The 18,212-nt window shown below is 36.7% G+C and overlaps 1 protein-coding gene across 1 annotated transcript in view; it reads right to left on the bottom strand.

Moving 5' to 3' along the window:
- Window positions 1-18,212, bottom strand: part of DCDC1 (doublecortin domain containing 1) — a 469,967-nt gene that overhangs the window by 184,156 nt on the left and 267,599 nt on the right. The window contains exon 16 of the mRNA XM_006060826.3: window positions 17,133-17,251. Within this exon, the coding sequence (XP_006060888.3) occupies window positions 17,133-17,251 (119 nt within the window). The remainder of the gene's footprint in view (window positions 1-17,132; window positions 17,252-18,212) is intronic.

The following is an 18,212-nucleotide window of genomic DNA, read 5'->3' as shown; positions in this document are numbered from 1 at the left end:
TCTGAGTGAGAAAGAAAAACTAAGATATGATGAAGCTAATCATGCCCAAATTAACTCATCACATATTCATTAATATTTAGAAACCTTACAGAGATAGGACAAATGAATTAAATTAAGTGTAATGGGATGTTAAACAAGACTTTTCCTACTGCCTCAGAGTTTTGACAGAAGCATCAATGGTTGAGAATAAGAGGTGTCAGGTAATGCTCTGTTCTAAAGCAAGGAACTATATGATCTGGGCGGAGCACGTAAAGGTACATAATGGTTCAGCACACATTAGCCTTTCACCTACACCCACATTATATAAGAAAACGTGAAAAATTTCTGGGCATGTTGGGATGGGTGCTTATTAATAATGTAGGTCTCCAGGCCCCTATCCTCAGAGATTTTGATTCTTAAGGTCTGGACTCCTAGAAATATACATTACTAGGTATCACAAATGAGTCCAATCACAAGAATTCTGGGGAATTTGGATGTGTGTGGTTTATGGACCAGACTTTGGAAAACATTGAATTAGAGTGATGACAGCCAAGGAAAGAAAGGACCACGTACTTGAAGTATTATAAAAGAAGAACTGATTTGGTGGTTAAATAAATGGGGTATGGGTTAGAAAGAGTAGGCAAGGTTAAGCCTTAAATGTCAAATTTAGGTAAAGAAGAACAAGACAGTATTAAAAGAAAATGAAATTAGAATATGAGAGGAAAGCAGAGATGTGAGGAATATGAAGCGTTCTGATAATTAAAGACTGGTAACAGAAATAAATGAAGCTGGCTAGAACTAATGTGAGGGCTGCTACTGGGAATTGTGAAGAATACAGCAAACTGGAGGGTATATGTGCCATCCAGAGGGGGAATAATGGTGTCATGAGAGGATGAAAGTTCAGTGTTGCCCATTCTGATTTTTTCAATAAAGGCCAGTAATTTTTTGCATGAAATCTCTCTATTTCTATAAGCTAATGCTATTGCTGCTGCTGCTAAGTCACTTCAGTCGTGTCCGACTCTGTGCAACCCCATAGATGGCAGCCCACCAGGTTCCCCCATCCCTGGGATTCTCCAGGCAAGAACACTGGAGTGGGTTGCCATTTCCTTCTCCAATGCATGAAAGTGAAAAGTGAAAGTGAAGTCGCTCAGTCGTGTCCGACTCTTAGTGACCCCATGGACTGCAGCCCACCAGGCTCCCTCGTCCATGGGGTTTTCTAGGCAAGAGTACTGGAGTAGGGTGCCATTGCCTTCTCCCTATAAGCGAATAATTAATTACAAATACTATAATAATGTGCAACTCAAACAAAATCCATAGGTCCCCAGTTTTTACTGTCCATAATCTAACCTCTGTGTGTAAATGGATGTGCGTATATGTGTCTGTATCTATGTGTGCATATTGCTTTAAGTTTATGAATTTAACAGTACAGGCCAGATCGTATAATCCATGTTCTTTAAAAACTGAAGCGAAATCCACATTAAATGATGGTGTTTAAAAAAAAAGATCTTTGATTCAATTGGTTTGTCTAATTGATGCCCCAAATATCTTTTAGAAAGAAGCATTTTTTTATTTTTTGGTTTATGATTTTTATGGTTTTGAGATCAATTGATAATGACATTGTTGGTTTGTCTTTCATCCCCTCAAGGTCTCATACACATCACAGACAATTATTAAAAGACAAACAAGTGCAAGCACTTACTATATTGAATAAGAATAAGATGAGTGGCACCAAATGAGACATAACTGAACTAATGAGGCATGATATGTTTATATTCTTTGTGAGTTGTCAGGTTGCTATCTTAAGTGCTAGTTCTATTATTTTTAGCATATAAAAGGCAATGTCTTAATTCATAGCTTTGCTAAAATCACATGGTATCAATACTACTTAGGAGAAGAGGAAAAATTTTTATCGCTAATAGTTGCTGCCACATGAGGATATTTATTGTTATATAATGAAATATGGTTGTATTTTTAAAGAAATAAAACACAAGCATTTCAGATACTCTGGAAAAGATAAACTTATCCAGAGGTGAGTGAGTTCTAAAAATCCTGGTCCTTACAAAATATAGCCTGACAATAGATTTTGTTTCTCAAAGGCAAGCTGCATCAATACAAAGGCAAAAATCCTCATCTGTATAGAGGGCCTCCTTTTTCTCCTGCCCATCCTAAACTCCTCCTTCTCTTCCATGATCTCTTTCCTTCCTTTCTAAATTAAACCAAATCTTTTCTTGTAAATACAGATGTTTCAAGTTAAACTTACAGCAGTTATGTTTTGTTTTTAATTATCATCTTTTTCCATTCCCAAGTTCTCTTCTCTATAGGCAATAAGGACATTGAGTTTAAGCTTTAATCCCACCCAATTCCACCATAATCCTGGCCAGAGTAGGAAGTCATCTCAGGGCCCTAAAACCAGATCAGCACCAGCTTCAGTACGCAGTGAGTCCAGGGAGAGCCCTGGGCATGAAGAGCATGCTCATCAAGCTGCATATAACCTTTCCACAAGCTGCCATTTTTACCTTGACCATGGATCACACTGACCGGTCTTCCTTCACCATTTCCTTCTAAAATAACCGCTTAGTCATTCCCTACTCATCATTTTATCTTTTGGGTTTTTCCTTAGGTTGTTTTTTTTTTCTCTTTTTGTAATTACTAAAAACAACTTTAGTGGGAAATAACTGAAAGTATTATAAAACATTATACAACTGACAGGCACATATTTAAAGCAAAAAATTTGCTAAGTTTTGAAACATGTGTACACATTTTAAAGTATCACAACCACCAAGACAATGAAGATATATCCAGAGCTCTCACCCCCAAAAAACCACCCCCAAAGTTTCTGTGTTCTCTTTTGTAATCATGCCCTCCTGTCCCTTCCTACCTTCCTATCTCCAGGCAAACACTGATCTTCCTAGATTAGTTGTTGTTGTTCAGTAGCTCAGTTATGTCTGACTCTGCAACCCCACAGACTGCAGCACGCCAGACTTCCCTGTCCTTCACCAACTCCCAGAGCTTGCTCAAACTCATGTTCATTGAGTCAGTGATGCCATGCAACCATCTCATCATCCAACATCCCCTTCTCCTCCTGCCTTCAATCTTTCCCAGCATCAGGGTCTTTTCTAATGAGTCGGCTCTTCACATCAGGTGGCCAAAGTATTGGAGCTTCAGCTTCAGCATCAGTCCTTTCAGGACTGAATTTTCAGGACTGATTTCCTTTAGGATTGACTGGTTTGACCTCTTTGCAGTCCAAGGGACTCCTAGGAGTCTTCTCTAACACCACAGTTAAAAAGCATCAATTCTTCAGCCTCAGTCTTCTTTATGGTCCAACCCTCACATCCATACATGACTACTGGAAAAACCATAGCTTTGACTAGACGGACCTTTGTTGGCAAAGTAACATCTCTGCTTTTTAATATACTGTCTAGGTTTGTCATAGCTTTTCTTCTGAGGAACAAGTGTCTTTTAATTTCATGGCTACAGTCACCATCTGCATCTAGATTAGTTAGGACTCTCTAAAATTTTATGCAAAGGCAATCAAACAATACATACCCTTAATGGGTTTGTTTCTTCTCCTCAATATAATTGTTGTGAGATTCATCCATATTGTTGTGTGAATCAAGAATTAGTTCCTTGAAGGCAATGGCACCCCACTCCAGTACTCTTGCTTAGAAAATCCCATGGATGGAGGAGCCTGTTAGGCTGCAATCCATGGGGTCGCTAAGAGTCGGACACGACTGAGCGACTTCACTTTCACTTTTCACTTTCATGCATTGGAGAAGGAAATGGCAGCCCACTCCAGTGTTCTTGCCTGGAGAATCCCAGGGACGGGGGAGCCTGGTGGGCTGCCGTCTATGGGGTCGCACAGAGTCGGACACGACTGAAGTGACTTAGCATAGCATAGCATACACTATAATTTATCTGTTCAGCTATGGATGGACATTTTGGTTGTTTCCAGTTTTTACTTTTGACTTTAGAAATAAAGCTGCTATAAACATTTATGTACAAGTCTTCATAAGGACTTTCATATTCCTTGAATAATTGAGGAGAGGCTGGGCAATAAACTACAGGTATGTATATACCTACCTGTATATAAATATAAATACACACACATATGTGTGTGTGTTTGTGTGTACGTATATGTATGTATTTGTTGTTGTTCAGTTGCTAAGTCATGTCTGACTCCTTGTGACCCCCTGGACTGCAGCATACCAGGCCTCCCTGTCCCTCACCATCTCCTGGAGTTTGCCCAAGTTCACATTCGTTGAATCGGTGATGCCATCCTACCATCTCATCCTCTGCCGCCCTCTTCTCCTTTTGCCTTCAATGTTTCCCAGCATCAGGGTTTTTTCCAATGCTCAGCTCAGTATTGGAGCTTCAGCTTTAACATCAGTCCTTTCGGTGAGTATTCAGGGTTGATTTCCTTTAGGATTGATTGGTTTGATCTCCTTGCTGTCCTAGGGACTCACAAGAGTTTTCTCTATCATCACAGTTTGAAAGCATCAATTATTTGATGCTCAGCCTTCTTTTGGAGAAGGAAATGGCAACCGACTCCAGTATTCTTGCCTGGAAAATCCCAGGGATGGGGGAGCCTGGTGGACTGCTGTCTATGGGGTCGCACAGAGTCGGACATGACTGAAGCGACTTAGCAGCAGCAGGCTTCTTTGTGGTCCAACTCTTACATCCATACATAACTGCTGGGAAGACCATAGCTTTGAATATACAGACCTTGGTCAGCAAAGTGATGTCTCTGCTTTTTAATACGCTGTCTAGGTTTGTCATAGCTTTTCTTCCAAGAAGCAATGTCTTCTAATTTTATGGCTGCAGTCACCATCCGCAGTGGTTTTGTAAATATACATATATGTGTATATTTTAAGAGAGTATCAATTATTTTCCAAAGTTTTGAAGCATTTATATTTCTACCAACTATGTAGAAACCATGTACCAACTATGAGGGTTCAGTTGTTCCACATTCTCACCAGCATTCAATATGGTCACATTTTAAATACTGGACTCTACTACATATGTAGTGTTACTTAATTTTAGTTGTATTTTATATTCCCCTAATATTTAGCATCAAGGCTGTATATTGTCACCCTGCTTATTTAACTTATATGGAGAGTACATCATGAGGAACGCTGGGCTGGATGAAGCACAAACTGGAATCAAGATTGCCAGGAAAAATATCAATAACCTCAGACATGCAGATGACACCACCCTTATGGCAGAAAGTGAATAGGAAATTTTGATGAAAGTAAAAAAGGAGAGTGAAAAAATTGGCTTAAAACTCAACATTCAGAAAACTAAGATCATGGCATCTGGTCCCATCAATTCATGGCAAATAGATGGGGAAACAGTGGAAACAGTGACAGACTTTATTTGGGGGGCTCCAAAATCAATGTAGATGGTGACTGCAGCCATGAAATTAAAAGATGTTTTCTCCTTGGAAGAAAAATTATGACCAATTAAATGGCATTTTATAAAGCAGAGACATTACTTTGCCAACAAAGGTCCATCAAGTAAAAGCTATTGTTTTTCCAATGGTCATGTATGGATGTGAGAATTGGACCATAAAGAAAGCTGAGCACCGAAGGATTGGTGCTTTTGAACTGTGGTGTTGGAGGAGACTCTTGAGAGAACCTTGGACTGCAAGGAGATCCAACCAGTTCATCCTAAAGGAAATTAGTCCTAAATATTCATGGGAAGGACTGATGCTGAAGCTGAAACTCCAAAACCTTGGCCACCTGATGCAAAGTACTGACTCATTGGAAAAGACCCTGATGCTGGGAAAGACTGAAGGCAGAAGGAGATGGGGATGACAGAGGATGAGGTGGTTGGATGGCATCACCGACTCAATGGACATGAGTTTGAGTAAACCCGGGAGTTGGTGATGGACAGGGAGGCCTGGCGTGCTGCAGTCCATGGCGTCGCAGAGTCAGACATGACTGAGCAACTGAACTGAACTGACTGAATGATTAGCATCTATTCATATGCCAACTGTATATCTTTCTTGTTACAGTATTTGTCCAAATCATTTACCTGCCCATTTTTTCTTGAGTTGTGTGTATTTTGCAAATATCTATTATTTGAAGATATTTCTCCTTGTGTGTCACTTGTCTTGTCATTCTTTTAACAATGACTTTCAAAGAACAGAAAGTCTTAATTTTAATGAAGTCCAATTTATCGATTTATATTTTTGTGGATCATGTTTTTGACATCATATGTAAGAAAGTTTGGCTAATACAAGATCACAAATATTTTCTCCTTTGCTTTTGTCTAAAATATTGTTTTATTTTTTACATTTAAGTCTATAATCCATTTTGAGCTAACTACTGTTTATTATATTACATACGGATCAGTTTTTTTATATATTGATATCCAATTGTTCCATCACCATTAGTCAAAAAAAAGAAAATCCTTTTTCCACTGAATTTCTCTTGCAATTTTGTCAAAAGTCAATTGGCCGTATATGTATGGATCTATTTCTGGATGTTCTATCCTGTTCTATTGATCCAATTGTCTACTTTGGTGCCAATAGCATGCCGTTTTTCATTACTGCTATTTTATTTTTGTGTGTTTTTTTTCATTACTTTTATTTTACAGTAAGTCTTGAGATTAGGTAATTTTCTTCTTTTTAAAGGTGTTTTGCCTATTCTAGATCTTTTGCAATTTTATATGGATTTTAAAATTACCTTGATACCTTTTATAAAGAAACTTTCTGGGATTTCTATTGAGATTGCATTAAATCTATAAATCAATCTGAAGAGAATGGACATCATAACCATACAGAGTCTTTCAATCCATAGATACAGTATATCCCTGCATCTATTTAGGTCTTCTTTACTCTTACTCAGCAATGTTTTGTAGCTTTCGGTACACAAGTCTTGTATATATTTTATCTGATTCATATTGAAGCATGTCATACTTTTGATGTTATTATAATTGGCATTTTAAAATTTTAACTTCTAAAGTTGCTTGTTGTTAGTGTACAGGAATACAAATAACATATATATATGTATATACATATATAAGCAATATATATATGTGTATACATATATATATATATATATATATATTGATCTCAAGCCCTCAAACTTGCTAAACTCATTTATTAGTTGTAGAAATTGTTTGCAGTTTTCAAAGAATTTTCTACATAGATAATCATACCATTTGAAATTAAAGTCAGAAGATATGGGAATACCAGACCACCTGACCTGCCTCTTGAGAAACCTGTATAAACGTCAGGAAGCAACAGTTAGAACTGGACATGGAACAACAGACTGGTTCCTAACAGGAAAAGGAGTACGTCAAGGCTGTATATTGTCACCCTGCTTATTTAACTTATATGCAGAGTACATCATGAGAAACACTGGGCTGGAGGAAGCACAAGCTGGAATCAAGATTGCCGGGAGAAATATCAATAACCTCAGATATGCAGATGACACCACCCTTATGGCAGAAAGTGAAGAAGAACTGAAGAGCCTCTTGATAAAAGTGAAAGTGGAGAGTGAAAAAGTTGGCTTAAAGCTCAACATTCAGAAAACGAAGATCATGGCATCTGGTCCCATCACTTCATGGGAAATAGATGGGGAAACACTGTCAGACTTTATTTTTCTGGGCTCCAAAATCACTGCAGATGGTGACTGCAGCCATGAATTTAAAAGATGCTTACTCCTTGGAAGGAAAGTTATGACCAACCTAGATAGCATATTGAAAAGCAGAGACATTACTTTGCCAACAAAGGTCCGCCTAGTCAAGGCAATGATTTTTCCTGTGGTCATGTATGGATGTGAGAGTTGGACTATAAAGAAAGCTGAGCGCTGAAGAATTGATGCTTTTCAACTGTGGTGTTGAAAAAATCTCTTGAGAGTCCCTTGGACTGCAAGGAGATCTGACAGTCCATCCTAAAGGAGATTAGTCCTGGGTGTTCATTGGAGGGACTGATGTTGAAGCTGAAACTCCAATACTTTGGCCACCTGATGCAGAGAGCTGACTCATTTGAAAAGACCCTGATGCTGGGAAAGACTGAGGGCAGGAGGAGAAGGGGACGACAGAGGATGAGGTGGTTGGATGGCATCACCGACATGATGGACATGGGTTTGGGTGGACTCCAGGAGCTGGTGATGGACAGCGAGGCCTGGCATGCTGTGGTTCATGGGCTCACAAAGAGTCGGACATGACTGAGTGACTGAACTGAACTGAACTTACTTCTTCAATTCATATCTAGATGTCTTTTATTTCTTTTCCCTTTCTTATTATACTGGCTATAGTTTTCTATGCAATGCTGAATGGGTGAGAGTAGATAATATTGCCTTGTTTTGACTTTAGGAGGAAGCACTAGTCTTTCATCATTAAATATGTCAGTTGTATGTTTTTTTGTAGATGCCCTTTGTCATATTGACAAAGTTCCCTTCTATTCAGTTTTCTGAATAGAAAACTTTCTATTAGGAAGGGATTCTGACCTTTGTTAAAAGCTTTTCCTATATCAATTTGATGTTTGTGATTTTTTTTTCCTTTTCAGTCTGCCAATTGAGTGATTTACATTGATTTGATTTTCAACTTCATTCTCCTGGGATAAACACTGCTTGGTCATGATATATTGTCTTTTTTATTGTATTCAACTTGTTAAAATGTTAAGAGTTTTTTGCATTTATGTTCACAAGGGATATTGGTCTATGATTCTCTTTTCCTATAATGTCTGTCTGATTTCTGCTTTCAGAATAATATTGGCCTCTTAGAATTAGCTAGGAAGTATTCCCTCTTCTATTTTCTATGTTAGGAAATGGAGACTTGACATTATTTGAAAGAATTCCCAAGTGAAGCTAGGGAAATCATCTGAATCTGAGGTTCTCTTTGTGGGAAAGTTTTTAACTAAAAATTTAATTTCTTTAAGAGCTCCAGGACTATTCAGCTTACCTATTTCTTCTTGAGTAGACATTGGCAATTTGTGCCCTTGAAGAAATTGGTCTTTAATCATCTCAGTTCCCTGGTGGCTTAGAGGGTAAAGTGTCCGCCTGCAATGCGGGAGATCCGGGTTCAATCCCTGAGTTGGGAAGATCCCCTGGAGAAGGAAATGGCAACCCACTCCAGTACTCTTGCCTGGAAAATCCCATGGACGGAGGAGCCTGGGATGCTACAGTCCATGGGGTCGCAAAGAGTCAGACACGACTGAGTGACTTCACTTTCTTTTTTTTTTGTTCAAAATATTCCATTATCTCTTTAATAACTGTGATATCACCTCTCTCATTCCTGATATTGGTAATTTGTGTCCTATTCCTTAATTTCCTGAGCAGTCTGGCTAGAGGTTTATCAGTTTCTTTGATCTTTGGAAAAAAAAAAAAACAGCTTTTGATTTTGTTGATTTTTCTCTTTTTTTCCTATTTTCTATTTCACTGATTTCTACTCTAACTTTTATTATTTTCTGTCTTCTGATTACTTTGAGTTCGATTTGCTCTTCTTACTCTAGCTTCTCCAAATGGGAGCTGAGGTCACTGATTTGCTATCTTTCTTCTTAGCTCAGTTGGTAAAGAATCCGCCTGTAATGCAGGAGACCCCGGTTTGATTCATGGGTTGGGAAGATCTGCTGGAGAAGGGATAGGCTACACACTCCAGTATTCTTGGGTTTTCCTTGTGGCCCAGATGGAAGAGAATCTGCCTGAAATGCAGAAGACCTGGGTTCGATCCCTGGGTTGGAAAGATCCCCTGGAAAAGGGAAATACTACCCACTCCAGTATCCTGGCCTGGAGAATTCCATGGACATTTTAGTCCATGGGTCACAAAGAGCTGGACACAACTGAGCAACTTTCACTTTTACTTCTTTCCTTATATAGGTATTTACAGAAATTTCCATCTAAGAACTTCTTGGGCAGCATCCCACAGTTTTTAATATGTGTATTTTCATTTTCATTCAGTTCAAAAATACTTGCTAATTTCCATTTTGATTTCTTCTTTGATTCTTGGGTCATTTAGAAATGTGTTACTTATGTCTAGATACTTGAGGGTTTTCCAGAAAGGTATCTGCTATTTTTTTTTAATTTAATTATGGTTGATTTACAGTGTTACGTTAACTTCTGATGTACAGCAAAGTGATTCAGTTATACATACACATATACTTTCTTTTTTATGTTCTTTTCTATTATGGCTTATCACAGGATATTAAAAAAAGTGGTGCACTGGGACGACCCAGAGGGATGGTGTGGGGAGGGAGGAGGGAGGAGGGTTCAGGATGGGGAACACATGTATACCTGTGGCAGATTCATTTTGATGTTTGGCAAAACTAATACAGTGTTTCAGGTTTAAAAATAAAATAAAATTAAAAAAAAATTTTTTTTAAAAGTCAAAAAATAAATAAATAAAGAAATAAAGTTCCCTGTGCTATACAGTATGACCTTGTTGTGAAATCTATCTGATTTCTAGTGTAATTCTATTATGGCCAGAGAATCTTTTTTTTTTTTAAACTTTACATAGTTGTATTAGTTTTGCCAAATATCAAAATGAATCCACCACAGGTATACATGTGTTCCCCATCCTGAACCCTCCTCCCTCCTCCCTCCCCATTCCATCCCTCTGGGTCGTCCCAGTGCACCAGCCCCAAGCATCCAGTATTGTGCATTGAATCTGGACTGGCAATTGTTTCATACATGATATTTTACATGTTTCAATGCCATTCTCCCAAATCTTCCCACCCTCTCCCTCTCCCACAGAGTCCATAAGACTGTTCTATACATCAGTGTCTCTTTTGCTGTCTCGTACACAGGGTTATTGTTACCATCTTTCTAAATTCCATATATATGCGTTAGTATACTGTATTGGTGTTTTTCCTTCTGGCTTACTTCACTCTGTATAATAGGCTCCAGTTTCATCCACCTCATTAGAACTGATTCAAATGTATTCTTTTTAATGGCTGAGTAATACTCCATTGTGTATATGTACCACTGCTTTCTTATCCATTCATCTGCTGATGGACATCTAGGTTGCTTCCATGTCCTGGCTATTATAAACAGTGCTGCGATGAACATTGGGGTACACGTGTCTCTTTCCCTTCTGGTTTCCTCAGTGTGTATGCCCAGCAGTGGGATTGCTGGATCATAAGGCAGTTCTATTTCCAGTTTTTTAAGGAATCTCCACACTGTTCTCCATAGTGGCTATACTAGTTTGCATTCCCACCAACAGTGTAAGAGGGTTCCCTTTGCTCCACACCCTCTCCAGCATTTATTATTTGTGGACTCTTGGATTGCAGCCATTCTGACTGGTGTGAAATGGTACCTCACAGTGGTTTTGATTTGCATTTCTCTGATAATGAGTGATGTTGAGCATCTTTTCATGTGTTTGTTAGCCATCTGTATGTCTTCTTTGGAGAAATGTCTATTTAGTTCTTTGGCCCATTTTTTGATTGGGTCATTTATTTTTCTGGAGTTGAGCTGTAGGAGTTGCTTGTATATTTTTGAGATTAGTTGTTTGTCAGTTGCTTCATTTGCTATTATTTTCTCCCATTCTGAAGGCTGTCTTGTCACCTTGCTAATAGTTTCCTTTGATGTGCAGAAGCTTTTAAGGTTAATTAGGTCCCATTTGTTTATTTTGCTTTTATTTCCAATATTCTGGGAGGTGGGTCATAGAGGATCCTGCTGTGATGTATGTCAGAGAGTGTTTTGCCTATGTTCTCCTCTAGGAGTTTTATAGTTTCTGGTCTTACGTTGAGATCTTTAATCCATTTTGAGTTTATTTTTGTGTATGGTGTTAGAAAGTGTTCTAGTTTCATTCTTTTACAAGTGGTTGACCAGATTTCCCAGCACCACTTGTTAAAGAGATTGTCTTTAATCCATTGTATATTCTTGCCTCCTTTGTCAAAGATAAGGTGTCCATATGTGCGTGGATTTATCTCTTGGCTTTCTATTTTGTTCCATTGATCTATATTTCTGTCTTTGTGCCAGTACCATACTGTCTTGGTAACTGTGGCTTTGTAGTAGAGCCTGAAATCAGGTAGGTTGATTCCTCCAGTTCCATTCTTCTTTCTCAAGATCGCTTTGGCTATTCGAGGTTTTTTGTATTTCCATACAAATTGTGAAATTATTTGTTCTAGCTCTGTGAAGAATACCATTGGTAGCTTGATAGGGATTGCATTGAATCTATGAATTGCTTTGGGTAGTATACTCATTTTCACTATATTGATTCTTCCATTCCATGAACATGGTATATTTCTCCAACTGTTAGTGTCCTCTTTGATTTCTTTCACCAGTGTTTTTATAGTTTTCTATATATAGGTCTTTAGTTTCTTTAGGTAGATATATTCCTAAGTATTTTATTCTTTCCATTGCAATGGTGAATGGAATTGTTTCCTTAATTTATCTTTCTGTTTTCTCATTATTAGTGTATAGGAATGCAAGGGATTTCTGTGTGTTGATTTTATATCCTGCAACTTTACTATAGTCATTGATTAGTTCTAGTAATTTTCTGGTGGAGTCTTTAAGGTTTTCTATGTAGAGGATCATGTCGTCTGCAAATAGTGAGAGCTTTACTTCTTCTTTTCCAATTTGGATTCCTTTTATTTCTTTTTCTGCTCTGATTGCTGTGGCCCAAACTTCCAAAACTATGTTGAATAGTAATGGTGAAAGTGGGCACCCTTGTCTTGTTCCTGACTTTAGAGGAAATGCTTTCAATTTTTCACCATTGAGGATAATGTTTGCTGTGGGTTTGTCATATATAGCTTTTATTATATTGAGGTATGTTCCTTCTATTCCTGCCTTCTGGAGAGTTTTGATCATAAATGGATGTTGAATTTTGTCAAAGGCTTTCTCTGCATCTATTGAGATAATCATATGGTTTTTATTTTTCAATTTGTTAATGTGGTGTATTACATTGATTGATTTGCGGATATTGAAGAATCCTTGCATCCCTGGGATAAAGCCCACTTGGTCATGGTGTACGATCTTTTTAATGTGTTGTTGGATTCTGATTGCTAGAATTTTGTTAAGGATTTTTGCATCTATGTTCATCAGTGATATTGGCCTGTAGTTTTCTTTTTTTGTGGCATCTTTGTCAGGTTTTGGAATTAGGGTGATGGTGGCCTCATAGAATGAGTTTGGAAGTTTACCTTCCTCTGCAATTTTCTGGAGAGTTTGAGCAGGATAGGTGTTAGCTCTTCTCTAAATTTTTGGTAGAATTCAGCTGTGAAGCTGTCTGGACCTGGGCTTTTGTTTGCTGGAAGATTTCTGATTACAGTTTCAATTTCCGTGCTTGTGATGGGTCTGTTAAGATTTTCTATTTCTTCCTGGTCCAGTTTTGGAAAGTTGTACTTTTCTAAGAATTTGTCCATTTCTTCCACGTTGTCCATTTTATTGGCATATAATTGTTGATAGTAGTCTCTTATGATCCTTTGTATTTCTGTGTTGTCTGTTGTGATCTCTCCATTTTCGTTTCTAATTTTATTGATTTGATTTTTCTCCCTTTGTTTCTTGATGAGTCTGGTTAATGGTTTGTCAATTTTATTTATCCTTTCAAAGAACCAGCTTTTGGTTTTGTTGATTTTTGCTATGGTCTCTTTTGTTTCTTTTGCATTTATTTCTGCTCTAATTTTTAAGATTTCTTTCCTTCTACTAACCCTGGGGTTCTTCATTTCTTCCTTTTCTAGTTGCTTTAGGTGTAGAGTTAGGTTATTTATTTGACTTTTCTCTTGTTTCTTGAGGTGTGCCTGTATTGCTATGAACTTTCCCCTTAGGACTGCTTTTACCGTGTCCCACAGGTTTTGGGTTGTTGTGTTTTCATTTTCATTCATTTCTATGCAAATTTTGATTTCTTTTTTGATTTCTTCTGTGATTTGTTGGTTATTCAGCAGCGTGTTGTTCAGCCTCCATATGTTGGAATTTTTTATAGTTTTTCTCCTGTAATTGAGATCTAATCTTACTGCATTGTGGTCAGAAAAGATGCTTGGAATGATTTATATTTTTTTGAATTTATCAAGGCTAGCTTTATGGCCCAGGATGTAACAAGGAAACACAAACTTTAAACGATACAGAGAATCTTTTTTATAATATTTAAATTCCGTTAAATGTATTGAGACTTGTTTTATAGCTATAATATACTCCATTTGATTTAATATACTGTTCCTTTAAATGCATATGTCTTCTGCTGTTCTTGGGTATGTTCTATAAATACCAGTTAGGTCAAGTCGATTGACAGTGTTGTTCTAGTTTTTTGTATCCTCAGAGTTTCTTCCTCACATGTTCTATCGTTATTGAAATAGGATATTGTTTAACTTATAGGACATCCTTAACTTATCTGTCTACTTTCAGTTGATATCATTGTTGTTATTTAGTTGCTAAGTCATATCTGACTCTTCTGTGATCCATGGACTGTAGCCTGCCAGGCTCCTCTGTCCATGGGATTTCTCAGGCAAGAATATTGGAGTGGGTTGCCATTTCTTTTTCCAGAGGATCTTCCTGACCCAGAGATTGAACCTGCATCTCCTGCATTACAGGCGGATTCTTACTGCTGAGCCACGGGATATCATACCACTTGAGAAATACAGTATGAGAATCTTTCTTCCATTTCTCCTATTGGTATTTGTACCATTAACTTCATATATTTTGCATCTACATATTTTTCTCTCCATAATATATTATTATTTTTTGCTGTAAACAGAAAATTATATTTTAAAGAGACTTAAATAAGAAATGAGATCTTTATATTGTCTGTGTGGTTATTATTCCCAGTGCTCTTCATTTTCATCTGATACCAATATTCTTCTGCTTGAAGGAATTCTTTAAACAATGTTTGTTCTCTAGGTCTGCTGGTGATAAATTCTTTCAGTTTCTGACTAATATCTGAATTTTTTATTTTGCCTTAATATTTAAAATATATTAATAATTTCATTGGGAAATGATTTCTATATTGATAGGTTGGTTGTTTTGTTCTTTAAGCTTTTAAAGATATTCTTCCACTGTCTTCTCACTCTTATTGTTACCAACAAGAAATCTGCTGTCATTCTTATCTTTATTCCTTTTGCACATAATATGCCTTTTCTGTGTACTCTTAAGATTTTTCCCTTTATCACTAATTTTAAGGAATTTGATTATGATTTTTCTTGGTTTCTTTTCTTAGTGTTTCTTATGCTTAAAATCTGTTGAACTTCTTGGATGTGTGGGTTGTAGTTTTCACAAAATTTTGAAATTTTTTGTCCTATATTTTTAGAAGACATCATTTTTTTCCAATATTTTTCTGTCCCCTGCTTCTTCCCTTCAGAGAATCTAATTATTCTGAGATTGGGTCATCTGAAGCTTTTCACAACCAACAGTGCTCTGTTCATTTTTCTTCATTCATATTTTTTCCTCTCTGGTTTTCACTATGAATAGTTTCTTTTGGTATCTAAGTTCACTAAAATTTTCTTCCACAATTTGCAAGAAATTGAGGAATTAGACAAATTCCTAAATTTGTCTAATCTGCTATTAGACAAATTTAGCATATTTTTCAAGTCATACATTGAAGCTTTCATACCTAGAAATTTGATTTGAGTCTTTTTATATGTTCTATGTCTCTATTAACATGTTCAGTCTTTCCTCTAGCTACCTGAATATATGGAATACAATGATAACAACTGTTTTAATGACCTGTGTATTAATTCTATAATCTGTATCATTTCTAGGTCAGTTACAATTGACTGATTCTTCTCTTTATTATAACCCTGGACTAAGTAAGCTGAAGCATCTCTGGCTCCATGTCCCATGGTTTGCACTTGTTATTATTGCAACTTGATGCTTTGTAAGTTTCCAGTTTACAGCATTGATTCTGCCCCAGAAAACTTGTTAGCTACTCCATGTATAGCACCATATCAACCTGGGACTTGCTTTGGGTTTGTTTGCTTCTCCTTGGGAACTATGTGTTTAGGACTCTACCCACACTGGCCAGTTTGTGTGATAGCAAACTACTGTCCCTCTCTTCCTTCTGCTTGGGTGTTTCAATTACTGTACCCTACTCATTCTCTGAGGTATCTTGGTACAGTGAGTGCCAAGTACCACACTTGGCACTCACTGGCAATTGTATGATTGGATTTTGACCTACAGACTATATAGTTTGTGGCTAAGAGTGAGTTATAGATTATAGTTGGTTGACTTTGCATTCCTTCCCAATCACTTAGATATGACCTTGAGTAAGTGATTAAACTCTGTATTTCAATCTCCCAGCTCTAAGGATAGTAATGCTACCTACCTTATCAAGTGTTGTTAAGTTTAAATGTAAAAATACAGCATAAATGAATTAAAATAGTGTCTGGCTCAGAATTCGTTTCTGTTGTTGTTGTTGTTAGAGTAAGTGTTACAGCTAGGATTTATACCTTGAAATCTGACTCTGTAGATCATGTTTTTTAATCACTGTGTAATATTCTAATACTTGTTGGACAGTATGCTTTACATGTTAGAGAAAATTCCCCTTCTATATTTGTGGCTGAGCCAAACTTTCTCTGGTGCCTAAATGCCCTAGTTCTGGCTTTAGCCCTAAGCACATCCTAATTGTCTATCCAGCCAGAGTAGTTGGCTAATAGCTTTCTAAGTCTTGCAATACAATAGGACTTATTTTTAATCAACACTAGGTAAAATCAAAAGACAAATGAAATAGAAAACAGATTTAGGAAACAATATTTCCAAGTGGTTGGAGATAAATCACCTTTCTTCCTTACTGCTAATTTTTTCTTCTAAATCTATTTTTAATTTTATCCTCCAAATCAGAAAAAACAAACAAAAATGACACTTTTGGAGCCTTACTAGCCAGAATTTTTTTGTCTCCTTGATTTTTCCTTCATTGTTCAATATTTCATATTCAGAAGATGGACAAAAGATTAGGAATACACATAACACATTAAATTCTTAAATTAATAACCAAAATGGATACAAAGAAATGAGTTCCAATAATTACAGAGTAAAGCAGAAGCTTGTCTACAACAGATATATACTGAAGGCAACTTTTCAGTTTTAAAAAATATCTAAGACACACTATCTAATTAAGTGGCATGTGTTTTCAAGCTTATTTTAGAAAAATTAATATTGATATTTTGAACACAAATTTAAAACATAGTGAATATTCCATCTAAGCCAGGAAGCATGATAATTTGACTGCTCAGGAATCTTGAAATTAACATTTCTTGTTTCAGGTACATAGCTCATAAATATTACCTTTTCTGTAGGACTAATTTGTATCCTTGTAGTGATGTTCCATCAGTAGCCTTGACTCTGATTGGATGACCAATAGCTAGACAGCTTTGAGTTATTGCTTGGCTCAGGATCATTCCAGTCTTCCAATGAATAGAGAGGGGGGAGAAAGGTCTAAACAAGTTAAAAGAACCAGAAAATTCAACAATGTGTCACAAATAGTGAGGTCATTATGCCTGGATAAACTCGGATATTAACAGTTGCCGAAAGTGAAACACTACCCACAACTTAGCAGTCAGTGAGCCCTGCTCGGAATCAGTGATCTTCTGTTGGACAAGGGTGGCATTTTACAGTTCAGCGCAAAATAAAACAGACCTTGATATCTTCATTTATCCTTTTTTTCTGTGCATATTTCACAGTGTAGTGATTTGGGGTCCATTACGTGTCACTTGTTATAACTACAGAGCTTACTAGAAATATGTATGCACAGAAAAAATAAATAAATAAAGGCAGTGAACTGAAAAGACTGAAACAAATCCTTAACCTCTGGTACCAATTTAAAGTTTTATTCTGGCTCTAAGTACCATGGGTTAAACATTTTAAGGTGGTTTATGAACTACTTTCATTTTAAATGTTATGATTCTCTGATAAGGAAGTTGATTGAGAACATTGCTTGAATGAGCATTAAACAATTTTCTTACTTAGTAAATCGATAAATTTTAACTAAGTGACAGCCATTGAGGAATTTATTTACACATATTGAGGATTTATGGCATGGAAACTTCTCTGTTTTAACAGGTAAACTAATTTATTTTGGAAAAAAAAGGATAGAACTTTAAATCTTAGAAGATTTTCAAAATTGTTTTCCTTTTAACATGCGACTTTTATTTCTCATGGTTTTGTTGTGTGAGAAAAAACTACACAATGACTTAGGGAAAAAAGTATTTTTGTAAATTTTTGTTCTAATTAGCACTGAATGGAATCCTCATTTGAACATGTTTGTCTATAGAGAAAGGGAACTCCTTGGGGTGAGGAAAAAGAATCACTTTTAAGCACTTTCTGTATACCAGATAGTATGCTTCAACTTCAAACATATTTTCTCAA

This window comes from Bubalus bubalis, chromosome 16 (genome assembly GCF_019923935.1).
Source record: "Bubalus bubalis isolate 160015118507 breed Murrah chromosome 16, NDDB_SH_1, whole genome shotgun sequence".
NCBI lineage: Eukaryota > Metazoa > Chordata > Mammalia > Artiodactyla > Bovidae > Bubalus > Bubalus bubalis.
This window is presented reverse-complemented; position numbering and strand designations above follow the sequence as displayed.